This window comes from Seriola dumerili, unplaced genomic scaffold, assembly GCF_002260705.1.
Source record: "Seriola dumerili isolate Sdu_G_001 unplaced genomic scaffold, Sdu_1.0 BDQW01000017.1, whole genome shotgun sequence".
Classification (NCBI taxonomy): Eukaryota; Metazoa; Chordata; class Actinopteri; order Carangiformes; family Carangidae; genus Seriola; species Seriola dumerili.
This window is the reverse complement of record NW_019174272.1, coordinates 11,465,966-11,485,089: the sequence shown is the minus strand read 5'-3', so window position 1 is coordinate 11,485,089 and position 19,124 is coordinate 11,465,966. Positions and strand designations below refer to the sequence as shown.

The 19,124-nt window shown below is 41.9% G+C and overlaps 1 protein-coding gene across 1 annotated transcript in view; it reads left to right on the top strand.

Annotated features, from left to right (window-relative positions):
* unc5d (unc-5 netrin receptor D) overlaps nt 1-19,124 on the top strand; it is a 113,227-nt gene that overhangs the window by 49,992 nt on the left and 44,111 nt on the right. The window contains exons 7-10 of the mRNA XM_022752957.1: nt 9,332-9,496; nt 11,719-11,751; nt 13,829-14,014; nt 17,695-18,057. Of these exons, the coding sequence (XP_022608678.1) occupies nt 9,332-9,496; nt 11,719-11,751; nt 13,829-14,014; nt 17,695-18,057 (747 nt within the window). The remainder of the gene's footprint in view (nt 1-9,331; nt 9,497-11,718; nt 11,752-13,828; nt 14,015-17,694; nt 18,058-19,124) is intronic.

The window sequence follows — 19,124 nt, the reverse complement described above, 5'->3', positions numbered from 1 at the left end:
CCTATGAAGCTTTGTGAGTCATGCAAACAATCAAGCTACCAATATCATGGCGTTCTACAGCAATTATAAAAGAATTATACACAATCAGTTATGAATTTGCTTTGCCAGTTACATTTCAAGGACACATAATTGCAGAGTGGAATACGCCTAAACAACTCAACCTATTTTTCCAGTTAAGTTCAGTATCAACATTTTATGTTAGCACTGAACAGATAGCAGATATGTTCAGTATAAATTTTTGATCATTATGCTGATAAAAAAAAGCATACATTTAGATAGTTTTATGTTTTTGTATATAAATGTAATTTTAAGGAACCATTTTGCCCTTCAGCTCTGTGCATTGATGTTTAACTGAGCTAGCTACATTATTTCTGCCTGAAATATGTATGCAGACCTAAATCTCAAATCTGTGACAGATCTAAACCAACAGGACAAAATCAGATATGTTTGATATCTACAGCCTGATAAACACTAAATGAATCCTGTCTGCACAGAAAGAAAAACGATTTCTCAGTTGTAAGAGAGAAGAGAATAGGAGATCATTTGAATCCAATACAAGACTTCCTAAAGAAGCTGTTTTTCAAATAAATATTTTTAAAAGAGACATTGCTCTGGTTAAATTAAATGTAAAATCACGACAGCATTTTGATTTTAGCCAGACGGAAACAACTGACTCACAGATTGGTCATCAGAATTTCAATCTAGTGCAAGACCACCGGTGGCAAAATGAGGCAGTGAGGTGACAGGGTGAGCCAGCGGGGGATTTTTATTTTTGTCACAAATTTAAATATTCAGTGGCTTCAGAAAGTGTTGAAACCCTTTCTCTTCTTGCACACATTATCATGTTGTAGATCAATTTTTAAATGAAAAAAATGACCACCTCCTTTTCCAGTTTTTTGTGACAAAGTGAAAACATGCTTTTAGAAATTTTGAATCTTTTGTAAAGAAACAAAAACTAAAACCTCTAATTTAGAATGTATTCAGACCTTTTGCTCTGGACTCCGCACTGTGGTCAGCTGCATCCTTTTTGCTTTCATTATCCTTGACGAGTGTCGAGAACTTGACGAGAGTCCATCTGTGGCAAACTGAGCTGATTGGACAGAGTTTAGAAAGGCAAATACCTGTGTATAAACGGTCCCACAATTCACACTGCAGGTCAGGACAAAAACCAAGTGATGAAGTTTGAGGAACTCTCTGCAGGCCTGTGATAAAACTGTGGTGAGGCATAGATCAGGACAAGGCTATGAAACTATTTCTAAAGCTTTGAGTGTTCCCAGGAGCGCCGTGGCCTCAATAATTGTGAAATGGAAGAAGTTTGGAAGTTGGCCGTCCAGCCAAACTCAGTACCTGGGCGGGAAGGGCCTCGGTCAAGAATCCAACAGCCACTCTAACAGAGTTTCAGAAGTTCTCCACAGAGATGGAAAACCGACTGGAAGGACGACCATCAATCAGGTCTTTATGATAGAATGTCAGACACCAGCCACCGCTCATCACCTGGCTAATACCATCCCTATGGTGAAGCATGGTAGTAACGGCATCATGCTGGGGTTGTGCTTCTCCGTGGCTACAGGACAAGTCTCTAATAGTCTTAGTGGCCCAGCCAAAGCCCAGACTTAAACCCCACAGAACATCTGAAGTGAGACCTGAAGATGGCAGTTGTCAGAGAGGAGTAGAGGATCTGTCAAGATGAATAGGATAAACCACCCATGAAGATTCAAAGCTCAAGGCTTTTTTAGTAGTGATTTAAGGCTCTGATTTTCTGTAAATGACATTTAGTAAATTAGCAAAGATTTCTAAAAAAGTGTTTTTACTTTGTCATAGGTTATTGCGTGTGAATTTATGGGTAACAATGGGTAGAATAGTTTATCCATTTAAAATGCGGTCTGCAACACAATAAAATAAAGTGGAGAGTTCTGAAAACTTTCTGAAGCCGCTGTATATATCTTGCGTATATAATTAAATGTGTGCGTTGTCTTCCTTACCCAATCATCTGGTGTGAACATATTTTCTGCCTGTGAAAACCATTGTTATGTGCTGAAAGCAACACGGTTGAAAATAAGTTTAAATGTAGTGTTTCCCCAGCCTCTTGTGTGAGGAGACAAATAACATGGAAGGTGCCAGACGAGAAAGCAGAGGAGGGAGGATGTTCATGAAATTCAGAGAAGAGACAGAGGAGATGATGTTTTCAGTAAGAAGCTGAATTCATAGGTGATAAACAGTATATTTAACAACTTTTTTTGCACTTTTCTTAAATTGTGTCAGTATGATTTTAGCGTGAATGCACTCACGTCTGCATCCTTATATATGCATCACCAAGGTGTGAAGCGAACATATATCAAAGGTGTATAACTCGTCTTGCATGTCTCGTCACGTGTGTCCAGATGTTGGGCCCAGTAGACCTGTTGGTCCCAGCACGTTGTTGTGCCTCCTGTGTACACACTGTAATTTTCCACCTATTATCTTCTTTTCACAAGGAGCTGGAAATAGCGGTTTGGAAGTTGGTGAGGTCATCCAATGAGCCCGTCATGTGCCAATTTGTTCATTTTGTGAGGCTTCAGACTGCTGAGGTGCAGGTGTGGTCAGACAGTCAGGGCTAGTTTAATGACAACAGAGAACTCCTGGACAGAATGAGAGGATGAGAGAGAGGTGTGGAACTGGTGGAGAGAAATAGATATCAACTAAGTTTAAGTTGGCATCCTTTCTATCTATCGACATGCATGTATAGATACATGAAAAAATATTGTTAACCACAATTAAATTGGCATTTAAAAAAGGAAAATGTTAAAGATACCCGTGCCACCACTGACTGATAAAACATGTGCAGCATTTCACTGCAGACATCAAAGGACATGAGCCTCAATGTCCTTCCCTCCAATGTTGACTGACTGAAGGGTGGGCCTAGACCTCTGAAAGTCGATGACCATCTCCTTGGTCTTGGAGGTGTTCAGAAGGAGGCAGTTGGCTCCATTCATTGAAGGCCATCATCAGATTCCTGTACTCCTCTTCCTGCCCATTCCTAATATGTACCACAATAGCTGTGTCATCCGAGTATTTCTGGATGTGGCAGGACTCAGAGTTGTATTTAAAGTCAGCCGTATACAGGGTGAACAGGACTGGAGCCAGAACAGCCCCCTGTGGAGCCCCGGTGCTGCTCATCACTGTCCCTGAGACACAGTTACCCAGCCTGACGTACTGTGGTCGTCTTGTCACGTAATCCAGACAAGAAGCTGGGATCCACTCCCATCCCTTCCAGCTTGTTTTTAAGAATGTGGGGTTGAATGGTGTTAAATGCACTTGAAAAATCAAAGAACATAATCCTCATGTAACTACCTGGCTCATCCACTTAAGAATGGGCCCGGTGGAGCATGTAAAGGACGGCATCATCCACTCCAATATGTTCCTTGGAGGCAAACTGTAGGGGGTCTAGTGCATGTTCAACCTGTGGCCTCAGAAGGTGGAGAAGCAGCCACTCCAGGGTCTTCTTGATGTGTGATGTGAGGGCCACCGGTCTGTAGTCATTTATCTCAGCCGGTCGTCCTACTTTAGGTACCAAAACAAGACATGATGTGTTCCACAGGACTGGGACCCTCTCTGTTTGTAGACCTAAGTTAAAGATCCTCTGGAGAGGCTCAGCCAGCTGGGCTGCACAGTCCTTTAGCAGCCTCTGACACACACCATTCGGGCCTGTTGCCTTTCCAGGACGTAGCGTCTTGAGCTCCGTCCTCACCTCCTCCGCTGTAAAGGACAGGAGACTTGAGCCCAGTGTGGAGGGAGTTGAGGCTGCAGTGTCAGGTTGTTGAGGAGCTGAAGCAATGGGTGAGAGAACAGGTGAGGCTGTGTCAAACCTGTTGTAGAACAGGTTGAACTCATTGGCTTTGTCCACATCATCACCATTTATTCAGATTTTTGCAGGTGTGAGCGACACCTCCATTTTCTTTTTTTCTTTAATTTCTTTTAGAATGCATACTGACTTTAATGATGTGACTTTCATGTTGTCAGTAGTAGTTAGTTAATGTGTAGCGATGCGATGCACTTAGCTGCCATTAGTTTTATTCCAGTGATCTACAGTTTGTTGAAGTTCCAACAAAGTCAGAGAAGAAAAAGAAGGCGAACTACCAAACATGGATGTAAAAAAAAAAAAAAAAAATGCAAGTTTCAAAATAGTGGCTTTTGTTTCCTGTGGAGGGAAATGCATACAACATTAAACAGGCTAATTTTGTAGTTAGTGTCAGACCAATGTGAGCAGTGTCTGACTCACTCAGCCTCTCCTCCATTACAGCAAATAAACTATTTTCATTACATATATCATTATTACTAACGAAGGCAGAGGAATAACTAAACATAAGACGCACGGAGCAGAGAGAGCAGGAGAGAGGGAGGGAGAAAGAGAAGTCATCGGTAAAGAGGCTTCATACTAATCGCTATGACCAACTCTACATATCAAACAGAGGGAGTTAGACAAGAAGACCTGCCTCTAATAAAAGTCTGTTACGTTCCAGAGTTGAAGTAAATAAAGACTAAACTATTGTGGATCCAGATGGAGGCTGTGAGCTGTGTGAGAGACTGAATAAGAACAGATAAGTCTTTCACCTGGTGGAAGCGCATGCCACTTGTGTCATCTCTATCTCACACACACACACACACACACACACGACTGAAATAAAGTCAAACGCCTTAAAAAAATTTTAATAAAAAAAAAGAAAGATATTGTGTCTCTTCTAACTTTCTCTCTGAGGGCTCATTTTGCAGTAAATCCAGCTGAAACCACAGCTCAGTCTTTGTCCTTAATTTATGTGTTTGGTGATTTTCTCAGACGACGTCACAGTTATGAAATCAGGATTTGACCCCAGGCAGTCCAGACATATATACTGGGTTTTGACCTAGTCTTGCTTTACAAAACACAACCCACTTATTCTCAAAATGTCCACAAGCTTTAAAAATACTGGACAAGCTGCATAACTTTCCATAAATAATTCAGTATTCCAAAACCTTAACTTGAATGGGTGTCATTTTTTTATGTTGCACATATCTAACTTTTAAACCCAAGCTTTTTATTAATGCATATACACAATATACAGTTCAAATTGCCAGCGACACGTACGTATCTGTTTATGAAGGTGGCTTAGAAAATGACACTGTCGGCTGACTTCGATTTCTGTGCAGGAAAACCTCTGATGAGGACGGTGATCAATAACAGTGACTCAGCTTTTGCTTCTCAAGGTGCAGCAGTGATGTCTGGCTTTCAAAAGTCATTTTCTGGCTGAACGTCTGAAACAAAACATGGAATTTCCAGACACTGATTAATGTGTGGGTATCGAAGTTTTCAACCAGCTGCCTCTCGCTGCCAGTTAGAGCTGTCCATCTTTAATTCAACTTTGGGGGGGCCGCGGGTTATTTTTGCAGTGTGGACTTTACATGAAAAAATAATTAAGATCAAAAAGACGAGGAATAAGAATTTCCTACTTGAGCAGGGATAAGCAGAGCTGTGCCATCGCCACAGCCTGGCAGCCTCGCAGAATGACTGAAGGTGTATGCAGCAGATAGGGGAGCGGGTGTCGCCAGGTTATCAAAGTTGATCCGTGTATTTGTGGGAGGAAGGAGATGCAGACAGGAGCGAAGCGTAGGCCGCGATGAGCCCGGCTGTCTGAGCCGCTGACTGACAAGCCCGTCCAGTTCTGACAAGCCAGCCCAGAGTATTGCCTTAATGATGGTCTGAGTGCAAAGAGAGCACAGAGGATGGATGAGGTCAGAGGCCGCACCATGACAAGGCAGATAGCCACTTAACAAGAAATGGCAAAGAGAGGAGAGAATATTCATAGAAGTGAAAACTGGAGTGCAGAGAGAGAAGAGGTGATGAAAACTGAGTCAGTAGAGACTGTGTGCTGTATAGTCTCACTGGGTGTTTGTGACAATGACATCTGCACCTAATTAGATATCAGTTACGTGATTTCAGTCTCCTTAATGTATCACCATCAACTGTTATAGTCGGAGTAACAGAAATATAAACAGAATTATAGGAGATCACAATTTAATTTGAAATGTGAATTTTTTACCATTTAAAGCAAAACTACATATGTAATTAAAAAACACACACACACACACACACGTTCAGTCTGCTGACTTTATAACGCTTCTCTTTCCACCACGTTGTAGCACGTCACAGATTAACAACAGCCAGAAGCACATCATCACACCTCATGAGGAGACGTGCTTGTTGTTTCCTGCTCGTGGCCCCAGTCGCCTCGCTATCACTCAGGTCGCCAATCGATTATGTGTTTGAATTAACTGACGCACAAGAGTCTTGCTCTGTGTCTGAAATCACATTCATTATTCCCTGCATAGCAAACACTCACAAATGTGTTGTACTTTTGGTAGTCGAGTGAGATTTCTGTGAATTATCATCCTGTTGCGCTTCTACTGACATTTCCTCTTTTTTTGAGCAAGATTTGCTCAAAAGACTTTTCAATGTCCTGATGCTAGTGAACCAAAAGATGAAGTATCTCCTTATGTGTGAAACCTATGCTAAAGTAGGATGCTCCACGTCCCTCATTTTAATGCTTCTGATATTTCCCCTCCAAAACAACACCTAACCAAAGAAATTTCAAATCAAGTTTATTTATAAAGCACATTTAACCAACCAGAGTTGACCAAAGTGCTGTACGATAAAATACAAAGAAATAACATGAGATGGTATCTGCGGAAAGGAAACAAAAGCAAGGAGATAACATTTGAGAGGATTTTAACTACCCCATAGGCAGAGACAGACGGGACAGTTAAAACACAGAGGATAAAAGTGAAAAATAAAACCTTAGGGATACTCAAAAGCCTGAGTTTAGCCTTAAAAATGTCCACGGAGGGAGAACACTTAATTAACAGTTAATTAAAAAAGCTGTTTCAAAGCTTTGGGGCGACAACAGCGAATGCCCAATCACCCTTTTCCCCTTAGCCTGAAAACACATACAGATACAGATAAGTGAAGAATTTATACTCGATGACTTTGACATATGACATCCTGAAAAAATTTCACAGGTTTGAGATCCAGTTAAAGATCAGTGAAGTCTTTACTTTTCCTGACTCAGTTTGGCTTTAGATGGTAAAAGATCTTGGTGCTCTAGCTAACAGAGATAAAACAGTCAATTATATTTCTCCAATGGGCTCTGCAGACTGACTTGTCCTGTGATGAGACTGAGGGAGACCAGGCTGCGACTGCAAGGTTTGAGTCTGAGATAGATAACAGGTAGCTGGCAATCATTGAATCTTACAGCTACAGCAACAGTCTCTTTGGAAATGTTGCATATGTTCAACTATCTATTGCCAGTCTATGTAACAGGAGGTGAGACCTATTGTTTATTTGCCATTTTTTCATCACAGGAGTTTGTTTTTTTTTCGATTTTTAAAAATCCTCTGGTGTGTTTGGAAGAAAGAATTGGCTGAACACAAAAAATCACAATATCTGCTTCGCAGCCAAAATGTCACCAAAACAAATGAATGAGAATCTGGTGACTGGCCAATTTAAGAAAGTAGACATGAAGAACGCAGTGATCAGCAAAAAAAAAAAAAAAAACATGGAGCTCGGGTTGTGAATAGTGTCCAAAGGGTATTGAAAGTGATGTGGAGTTTTCCCATCATTACAGTTTGTCAGACTCTATCTATTGTGTACCAGTAGGCAGATGAGCTCATTCAACAGAATCAGAGCAACAAGTCATAGGGGAAGCAATATGCATACACTCAGCGGCAACTGCGATCAAACTCAGAAGCACTCAGCATTCTCTCCACAACATAAACACATCGTTTGCATTTCAAGTAGCTGAGAAGAAACCACAAAAAAAAAAAAAAAAAAAAAAAAAAGCTGAGCGTAGGTAGGGCCCGTTGAACATCACAAAGGAAAATTACCTCCTCCGTCGCCCACAAGACTGTATTACTGCTGCCAAAAAATCTTCAGGCGCCATATGGTCTCCCGATATTTGTTAAGCTAAGCATGATGAGCTCTTCCTTGATCAGATGACAGAGCACGGTGGAAGGATCCCAGCTATTAGCATGCACCAAGCTGTCTTGGTTTCATAGCCTTGCATCAAATTCCATTATATAAACAGGCTTCGGGGTTAATGGGGAGAAAATGTCCCTCAAGCTGTACCGGCACATCACCATGTGTATTGTGTGTCATACTGAATATGTGTCCACTAAGGACATATTTTAATGCTGAATGTGAGTAAATATAGCACCAAAATGAAAGTTGAGACAGTGTCTGCAGACATCTGATGGATGATAGTACTCGTCCTTTGTCTGATATTTGGACATCACTGTTTTCACTTTAAAGGAACAGTTCAATATTTTGGGGAATGTGCTTTTCTGGTTTCTTTCCGCTTCTTTAAAGTTACAATATGTAACTTTTACACATTAAAACGTCTTAAAAATGACGAGACCTAAGTTATGTGTTAGTTGTATACATTATCCTAAATGTTTGCATCAATTCTCAAACCAGAGAAATTTTAATCATGGTAATCGTCCGTTTCATCATCCCCCTATGCACATGTTTCCATGTTGTAGTTGCCTACCACAAGCTCAAAATTGAATTTTTATCCAATTTTAAGCCACATACATGGTCGTTTACAACTATATGTTTTAACCAGATGAAGGATTTTATTCATCGGTCGTCTGGATATTAAGTTATCAAAGAAATAAGGCTAACGTTAGGCAGCTCAGCTCTTAGATGCCAAAGTGCGTTGGTGAATCACTGATTTTTAAAGTGAAACTGCTTTATGGGTATTTATACTGGTTTTAATCCCCTGGTCTGTTTGTTATGGAGAGGGGGACACCTCTGTGGAAAATCTGGCTCCTGGTGAAGGAATCCAAACCAGGAAAAGCAGATGGCAATGGTGGTGAAGATAACAACTTCCATGATCGCACGCTACTTCACAGCGTCTTTTGTTATTGTTTTGATTGAGAGACCGCTTAGGTAAAAAGACCAAAGTCATTGGGAAACAACTCGCCTGCCTGTGAACAAAGTTAAAAAATATGGCCACCAAATTACCATTTTAAACCCTTATAGAAAAGTGTGAATTTATGAATTTAGGGGAATTTAGCCTGTTACTTGTTTCCCTCTGCCTTCAGTCTTGGCCTGCTAAGCTAGGCTAATCATGTCCAGAATCCAGCATGAGGATGACACAATACATTTTCAAAAAAGAAAAAAGAAAAACGAAACAGCAAATAGAATATATCTTCGGATGTTGAACTCTCTCTCTCTCTCTGAATTTATACACATGCGGTATGTCTGTAAATCTCAACAGCTAGTCTCTGTCAATCCACACGTGTGTGTATCCTCATGTTGCAGTTGACGGAGGCTGGGACGAGTGGAGCGAATGGACCGTATGCAGCAACCAGTGCGAGAGGCAGCGGAGTCGCGAATGCAACTCCCCGGCACCCAGACACCGAGGCAAGATGTGCGAAGGGAACAGCGAGGCCACTGAGAACTGCACAGATGGACTGTGTACCCAGAGTAAGGCCTCTCTCCCTGCTGGGCGTCATCATCATTCTCATCATTTTCCTATCATTCTCATCATCATACTGTGTATACATACACTCACGGTAAACTATCACAAGCATGTTTGAACAGGAGGTGTGTGTTGGAAAGAAATCACGCTGTGGATTGACACAGATGCCCAGTGCATGATAATGTCAGCACTCTTTCTCCTGTGTGCTGCTCACTTGACATATTGTGTGTCGTACTGAATCTGTCACAGGGTAAGAAGTGCAGACATTCACTCTTGAATGATGCTTGAGGTTTGGAATGAAATGTCATTGCACTGTTTGGGTCATGCACATGCAATGACTTCAAAATCCCAATGTTTTACTTACTGGTGTGACACGAGTATGAATAATGACTGCAGCGTAGGGCTGAATGGTGATTTTTATATAAGAATTGTGATTTGAAGGGTTTTCAAATCACAAGAGGTGCATCTCATTTTTTTTTTTTTTTGTACAAATACACAAACTTGAATTTCTCATGCAGATTTATTTAACAGGTTTACACAGGTTGATTTAGAGCATTTCTTTATTATAATAATTTGTTGACATCACTTTCCTAGCTAAAAATTTTAGTGACCCTTATATGAGCCAATATACAAGTTAAGCAGCTGTTATGAATATATATAACACCACTCTTAAATGTAAAGATTTTTATCAATATAAAGGTAGCCAAGTAACATTGTTTATTTCGTTTGGCTTGAAATGGGAGGACATCTGCACAACAGCAACTACATTGTTATATTGTTTTTTTCCTTCACGTAGAAGTTTGTGATTTGTCATTTATTTCTTATTTATTATGGTTGGTACGGAAGCGTATTGCTGCCACGCCAGAAAAAGAAAAAGGGATCAGTATCATGTTATAACATGAAAAATGTATTGTTATATCAAGATGTTTTTCACGTTATAACAATATGTTTTCATGTTATTGCGACATACAAGCTCATCACGATAAGAACTTTTATTATTGAATATTATTCCTAATAAAAGTTCTACACATACTATAAACTAAGTGCTGCAGTATAACCAACAGGAGGCTGTTGATGTGTGACAGGATTTTTGTGACACTATGGTGCATAAGAAGGAAGTTATTGAACAGTTTTGTGGTATCTGTTTTCGGGGGTTGCACTTTGCAGACGGTCCCTGCACACTCGACTCACAGTTGGCTGCACGCACAGAACAGTGTCATTTCTCCAGCTCGTTTTGATGAAAAGTAGCTTGTAGCTTGTTGTCTACCTCACTATGGTAGGAGAGAGGTGTTGTTTGTGACAATAACCGCAAGATTAGAATGTCATCAAATCCGTTAAGTGAGCCATATTCCTCAATTTATTCTCCCCACACTGTTTCCTCATTCAAATATGAGTTTGAAATTATCATGTTTTAACATGACAATTTTCATCTTATAATAATATGTCGTCAAATATATATATATATACATATATATATATATATGAATAGAACATTTTTTTCATATCTATCTCTCTCTCTCTCTATATATATATATATATGAAAAAATGTTCTTACAATATAAATAGAATATTGTTATAACAAGAAAAGTCTTTTGATTTGAAATTTGTTGAGCTTGTATTTTCATAATAATGGGAAAATATCATGTTATAACGTGAAAATATGTTGTTATAACAATAATTTTTACATTATAATGCGATACTGATCCCTTCTTCTTTTTCCTGTGTGGCAGCGATACTCTTCTGTAGGTTGGCACAAGTGCACGTTGTTCATTTCAATGTAGACCACCAATACAAGACTGGCGTTTCCTCAAGTTGTTCAGCTCTACTAGAATGTGCTTATGATTATAATGTTCATGTTGGTTTCCATAATTTACATTTGGAGAAACTCTAAATTTTTAAAAAACTATATGTGTGACCTGATACCTCTGGAATAAATCAGACTTGTCTTTTGGACTTGTGTTGGGAGATGATTAGCCCACTCAGGCATTTCCAAGCAGTTTGAGCAGTTTGCACCTCGCCACCTTTATCTATGGTGATATGGGGACAGTAATCAGTAATGATGCCTGCCCAGCCATTATCAGATAGTGTATGTCATCTATGAGCACAGTCAGCAGAAGAGCTTCTCTCTGCTCAGGGTTTTCACACTTGTTAGTCACTTCACATAGGCTCGGACTTTAATCACCACTTTCTCTCCTCTTTGTCTCATTCTATCTCTCTGTCTTTGCAGATCGAAAGCTGCTACATGACGTTAAACCTCAAAGTGAGTCTTCCTCTGTGAATTTCTTTCATCTTCAACTCCCAGTCCCCACCTGCCACTAATATGTTATGCCTTGAATTCAGCGGGCAAGAGCGATGATATATTCAAAGTTTAAACTTAGCAGAAAAAGGAGTGACAGTCATTTGCATTCACTCGGCACGCACCCTGGAAACAGAAACATCACGAATTACCAACAATTAGTTCACCTTGATCTGATCAACTCCTGCTTTAACCCAGCAAAGTGCTCATTTGCATTCATGTCATTATTCAGTGCCCGACTTTTATGACAACCGTGACATCACAGCTGTGTTTCTACTTTGAGCCAGGAGATATATTGGTTGTGACAAGTGAACATGTGCTATGTTGTGAAGGATTAATGGGTTGTAATCATTGCAAACGAGCTAATTTGACCAATTTACGGTGCTGTCCTCACATTCCTGTGGCGGCTTTCAATCACTCACCGGAGTTAGCCCGGCTAAGTGATTGTCAGGTGCTAGCTTGAGTGCTTTCATTAGCCTGCCACATTAGAGTAAAAGTCGTGCCTACTGTGTTCTAAGCAGCTTTAAGGAAACCTTGCATGATTGAACAGGTAGTGCATTAAACTGATATGTGTCGAGCGGTCGCCTTGGTAGGAACACTATAAATGAATTTGCCTCGGATTGGTCCAACCGGTGACCACCACCTGCACCGCATGGGCTCCTAATTGCCGTCACTGTGGAGATATCCATCATAGCTATTGGATATAGACCGGTGGGTCTAAAGGCAGTTAGGCTAATCACCCTCCATGTTAGCAGCTTGAGTGTGATATGTAACAGTTTAGATTAACTGCTGGACATGCTCATTTATTCCTATCTGTGGTGCATAATGTAGCATAGAGAGATAAGACAGATGGTCTGCTCCATCTTACCACTTTCCATCCTTCTCGTTTCATTTCCACGCTGTAGCCGGTGTAACACACTGTAACTCTTGCATGTATTTGCCCTTGAATGTCTCCATAATAACAGCACTGTCTTCACTGATCTTCTTCCATCTCCTCCTCACTGTGTCGAGGTCTTTATTAATACAGCAAACACAAACTCACTCTTTTATGTGGAACACTTTTTCGGCAAAGCTGCCTTCGTCACTGTAGAAAAGAACTGACCCAGTTGCTTGAGGAATCTCAGCAGAACATATTTACGTACTGTCTCATGCACACACTGTCACATACATGGCCGTTATTTAGCCTTGTATCAGAGACATGATATTATTTCTAATTTCTAGTCACTACAAACTGAACTTCCTCCATGTTTACCTGTGGTCTTGCTGAATTCAGGGAAATTTTCATTTCCACAGCACTAACTCCACCAGTACAGCAAAGAATCATGTCGGAAGCTCCACTTTGGCTTTTGTGTTATGGGGCTTTCTGAAACCCATTATTTCCAATGGTTTGCGCTGCGCCACGGCGGTTTTATGCCGTTTGATGAGTTGAGCTTTGACCGCTGCACCCTGGCACACCGCTCGGCCGATAGATGCCAATAGAAATGAGGCATCCTGCCAGGCACAGAAAGTAGGCCGGAAACTGGTCGCTGTGGAAACGGAGCTCCTTCACAAGCTTAAGTTCCCCAAGCTGCTCTCTGTACCTGAGGGCACCCATAGCCTCTTCCCTGCTGCTCCCCTTCTTTTTATTATTAGTGAGGCCAGTGCTAACACTTGCTTCTTAGCACAGGAAAGAAACATCTTTGATGTTATCAATGAAAGACTCTGCCTATGTTTGCTCTGTCCCCAGAACAGTGCGCTGACCCGAGCAGCGAGCGCAGCGCAAATCATGTCCGCAAGCTCAACTCAATAAATGAAGCTCAATTAAGCTTCCCTCTCTTTCTTTCACTTCAAGTCTATGAGCCTTCCCTTTATAGGTAGGCTTTTAATGTGAGAAAATGTGAGGAAGTATATCTTTGTTTTGTTTGTTTTTTTTCTGTATTAGCAACTGACCTTTATTTGTTCACGTCAGCTCTTCATTTGAGACCCGAGCATTATTTCAGTACCAGCTTTTATATGAGATTTTCCAGTAACTCTCCTTTTCCATGTGTCTTGTGTGTTGCAGGTATGGACGGCTCCAACGACATAGCTCTGTACTCGGGTCTTGGAGCCGGCATCATCGCCGTGGCGATCCTCGTAGTGGCCGTCATGCTGTACAGGAAGAACCACAGCGAGTACGGAGTGGACGTCATTGACTCCTCCGCGCTCACCGGGGGTTTCCAGTCTTTCAACTTCAAGACCACCAGACAAGGTAAGAACGAGTGCCATCAACTCCACACTGACACGTGCCGACATCCACAAGGCCAAGAGCCAGCATCATCAAAGACCTCTGCGACAGCGCCGGCCCGGTGATTGATGGGATTTGTTTACATGGAGCAGCGTGCCGTGCAGCCTCCCTATTTGCCTGGGATTTATACCTCCATAATCAGTGAAAGGATCTGTCCTTCTATTTTGACATACCTGCTCCTCTGTTATTGTGAAAAAGGAGATAATCAATCTCTGATAGACACCGGTGCCGCGCCGTCCCCTCCCCGCGGACCACACATTTGACTGTCAGGCAACCAATCTCCTCCATCAGATTACACTGGCCTAAGCCTCTGATGGATAAATGTGAGGGGTATGGAACAGTGAACATCAATTCAATTTTTGTTGTGCACAGCAATAACTTCAGTTGGTTATGTGACTGTGGCTGTCCCGGCCAGCCTCGCTACAGGCATTCATATTACTGTCACTGACACTTCTGGGTTACCGCAAGTGATAGCCATCGTGGCGATGGGTGATCCATCCTCGCCGCCGCGGTGACAACGCCATGAGAAGCCCCACAGGAGCCCACACCGTGCCCTCGGCTCCTCCAAGGCCCTGGGAGTCGCTCGAGCCCCACCCCTCCTCACGTGATTGGAGGGATATGAGGGGAGTGAGGGGGATTAGGGGGGGGGGGGGGGGGTGAGTCGGGTCCACAATCCACAGGTAGTAATTCCCTATATGATCTCGTAAATAGCACGTGCTCTCTGCTCGCTGAGCCCTAGCCTTAGTCCAGGCCCTGACTTGCCCATCCACCGGCCACAATCACTCCTCTCCATTTTCCTCTCTATCAGCCGGCCGAGGCTCCCCGTGAAATGAAGAACACTTCCTCCTCTCTCTCTTCTCACGGCAGCCCCAGTTTGTTTTGGAGTTGTTGAGGCATTTTATATCAGCCTACTTCTGCTGTGACTGCATTGTTAACATTTTACCGTCCTTTTCATAAACATAGCAGGAAATTAAACGCTTCCTCTAGGGGGGGGGGGCCTTTAAAAGTGTGTGTTTAATTGCAAATCAGTGGCTTTTTCATGCCTAATAATTGCCACAAAGAAAAAAAAAAAAAAGGTGATGACTTAAAGAAGTTCTTAAATGCTTTCGGATGGCTCTCTGCTGCCGGAGCGGCTGTAAGGCACAGTGCTGAATGAGTCTTTGGACCTGACCCTGTCTCTCCGCATTACTTCTCCTTCTGAGTGATTTTTAATCAGAGGCCCAATTCCAAACCTATCCCTCAAGGTATTCAACCTGAGGTACATTTCATTAACTTCTCTCATCTCACCACTGCCATTCCATTTTCGCCGCGCCATTCTTAAAGATGCACACTCAAGCGATAATCAGATCATTCTCCACTCGACCGGAGTGGAGAAAATTTAGCAGTGATCGAATGTCAGCTGCAGAGGGGTAATGTCCACCGGGCTGCAGCTCCGACCGAGAGCTGGAATATCCGCAGAGTCGCCTCTGGGTTCCCTGTCACTGTGAGACTGCTAAGAAATGAAAAAATACACCTTTTCATTTCTTATGGCGCATATATATATTTTTATGGGACATTATCTTAGTAGAAATTACCTGAAAATGTTATTATGTATCACATCTGCTCACGCCCTGTATCATTCATAATGCAGGTGCAATCATGGAGCGCGGTGACCGAGTGAATAAGAGTCCATGTGCAAGATCACATAAGTCACAGCTCCAATCCCTGCAACAATATTACTATTGAATACAGAATTGAAATCCACATACTCACTGTTGGGGCTGAATTGATAGGTTGAATATTGGGCTTGTTTGATAGACATAAAAAATTAATTGATTAGTCATCGAGGTCATTTATCAAACAAAAACTCATTTCTGGAACCAGCTTCCTGCTTTTCTCTCTTTTGTACACTGTAACTGTAAACTGAATATCTCTGGATTGGTCAGACAAAATAAGACATTTGAAGACGTCCCCTTCAACTGTGGAAAAGTGGTTCAGACATTTGTTCAATTACAGTATTTTGAGAACACTCATAACACAAAACACTGTACTCCCAATGTTGGCCTCAAAATCTGACACAGCACTCAAACAGAAGATCTGTATTAAACATTACATCAGTACAGCACAAAGAAAGTTGAGTAAGAGTTGACAGGAGGACTGAACATGGGATTCAGTGCAGTGAGCTTTGTATGAAAGTACAGAATTATGTGTTTGAAAGTAAGAGTTTGGCAAGTTACTTTTGCATTTTACGCTTTATGATGTTGAAAAAAACACCCGCTTTTCCTGAGTTTTATTTATTTGTTTTAAAAACCGAAAACCATCTCAGTGTAGTTTCACATCTCCCCTCTCAGGCTTCTCTCTGGAGCTGTAGTAACAACACGACCTGTGAGCCAATCAGAAGAGAGGAGGCTCTGAGGCCTCTTCTCGTCTGATAATAAGAATAAATTCCTGGTTCTCTTCCAAAGTTTATATCACAAAAATTCAGATGTTAAACAAAAACAACCGGCAAGTTGACTTTTTGAAGAACGAGTCAAAACGAACACACCCCAAAATGCTCATCACAAATCATGCCTCCAGTAATTAACGATTTCCCTAAAAATAAACCAACATTAGCCTCCCGCCTTGCACCCCTCGCCAGGCAACAGCTGGGCAGCAAGGACTCAGTGACTTCGCCGTTATCTTGGCATGGCTCATCAAGGGGCACCGCACGTCTGAGTCTGCCAGATCGATGCGGCGCACTCCTCGCTCCGTTTGGCAGCGTCGTCACATCTAATGGCCACAGATGAAGACCCCCCTCCATGGGCTGTTGGGTCCACACTGGAAGCTGAAGGACTCCCCTCATTTACAGAGCAGTCACCTAGACCCCTCATGGCCTTTCCTCCTGTCCTTCAGGAGGACGACTCGCTGTCCAGAGGAGCTGACTCCAGCAGATGGATTATGGAGATCAAGCTGTGTGTGCGCTTGGTAATTAAATCTAACGCACCGACTGTGGCTCCGAGCCCTGGACCTTCTGTCCAGGTTGCACTCCCTTACCCCTGATGCACTGATCGCCTGCCTGGACATGTTGTTTTAATTGATGCCGGAGCATCACTGGTCAGCTGCAGGAAATTGCAGAAGGAGCCCAGAGATGTGTCTCTTAAACCTGATTTGAACTGGATTAATGTTACCTGGGAACATCCAGGAATTTTAATTAATTCTGGAGATTAAAGGTGATTTTTAATGTCAAATCTGCCATGTCTGCTTTTTGTAAAATAACAGCTTTGTTGAATGGAATGTACTCTATTGTGCTGCAGACAGAAATTCCCTGCTAATATTTAATCAATGCAAAAACCGAGTGGCACATTTAATTTCTTCTTTCATCTTCTTCCTGTCATGAAAACTGACTCTTGACACGATTTTCAGCTTTTAAACTTCTTAGAATTTCAACTTTTGCTTTGCTAAATCAAGAAATAACAAAAAAGAGAAAGAAATATAACACAATCTTGACCTTATTTAGTTGTATCTGGGACATCAGTGAATATCATTATCCCATGTGAGTGCTGTTCAGGAAACACAGAGGTTGGGCTTTGATTCATTAATTAAACAAGTTCCCCACATAATGCGAGTCCCGTGTGAGCAGGACTTTCAGATGACTGTGTGGTTGTGCTATCTCTCCATCTCTGTAGGCAACCCACTGCTTCTCAACTCCTCGATGCAGCCTGACTTAACAGTGGGACGGACATACAGTACTCCCCTCTGCTTCCAGGACAGCACAGACAAAGAGCTCTTTGACCCCCTGCCAGACATCAAGGTCAAAGTTCAGAGCTCCTTTATGGTTTCACTAGGTGTGGCGGAACGCGCGGAGTTCCACGCCAAAGCCCCCGCCGAGACCTTCCCACGGGACCTGAGCCGGGACTACTGCAGCACCATGGACAGACGCAAGAAGGGGCTGCTCACCCTCAACGGGCCCTTAAGCGCCGGCAAGGAGCAGCTGAGGACCACGGGCGTGTTCGGCCACCCTGGAGGGCGACTGGTGGTGCCAAACACCGGTGAGGAAGTAGATAACAGCACACGCTTAGTTTGTTGGAAGAAAAACGCTGCCTCAGTCTTAGTTTCCATAACAAGAGGCTGCAGTAACTTCTGATTATAGTAGCTGTCATAAACCAGCACTGTTTAACATTAGCTGCAGCTTCACCAGAGTCTCACAAGACAACAAACGTCTACATGTTTCTCAACTTCCATGCTGCTTGTTGCTGTTGTTGTTGTAAATAATTTGCTGCAGTTTTTCATAGTTTCTTCTGTCAGCACATGATAAAGGTGGTGCAGTGAAGGTGGTACACGGAGCCCCTTTCAAAAAGGGGATGGATAGAAGAAAATAAAATGCAACGTTATTGTTGTTTTCTACCAAAGTGGAAAATTAACTCCCAAAAACATAAAAGCAGCACAACAGCATTTAATATAGAAAACAATTATGTTAACAGGACCACATCTGGGTAGACAACACAGGACAGTCATAAAACTATAAAATGAACAAAATAAAGTATGGATTACAACATGAAATTGAATTCTGGGAGGAAGATTTACATTTTTTTTTTTTTTTTCATTAAAAATGCTGATTGGACTTGAAATAAAAGAGTTGTGCAGGCACCCTGCGGTACCTCCCAGAGCTCAGAGCCTCAGATTGAGAGAATAAAAGATGAGAAGTGTCTGTCTCTTGCTTTATCTGTTCTTCTGACGGAGAGATTAAGCATTCAGCTTCAACTAACTGTGTTCCAATGTTTTTTAAACATTTTTTAACATTTAACATTGATTAACTCTGAAACTTTCATCTCTCTCCTAAGAAAATTATGATTCTCAAGCACTTCTTGAAAATACTAACACTAATAAGTAATACATTTAGCAAAGCTCAGGCAGTAGTCTGGGCCCCTGTTTTCCATCGTAAAAGCTGAGACAATCATAAAAATCCATCCTGAAGCCTTTTTAAAATTTCTTCACCTAAAGCAGAAGATACTGGAAAGATTGTAGATGAACAGCCCTCCTACTCACTTGTACAAAGTTGTGAGAATCCAACAACTAAAAGAACCAAAAACTTTTCTTTTTCGTGTCTGCCAGAATC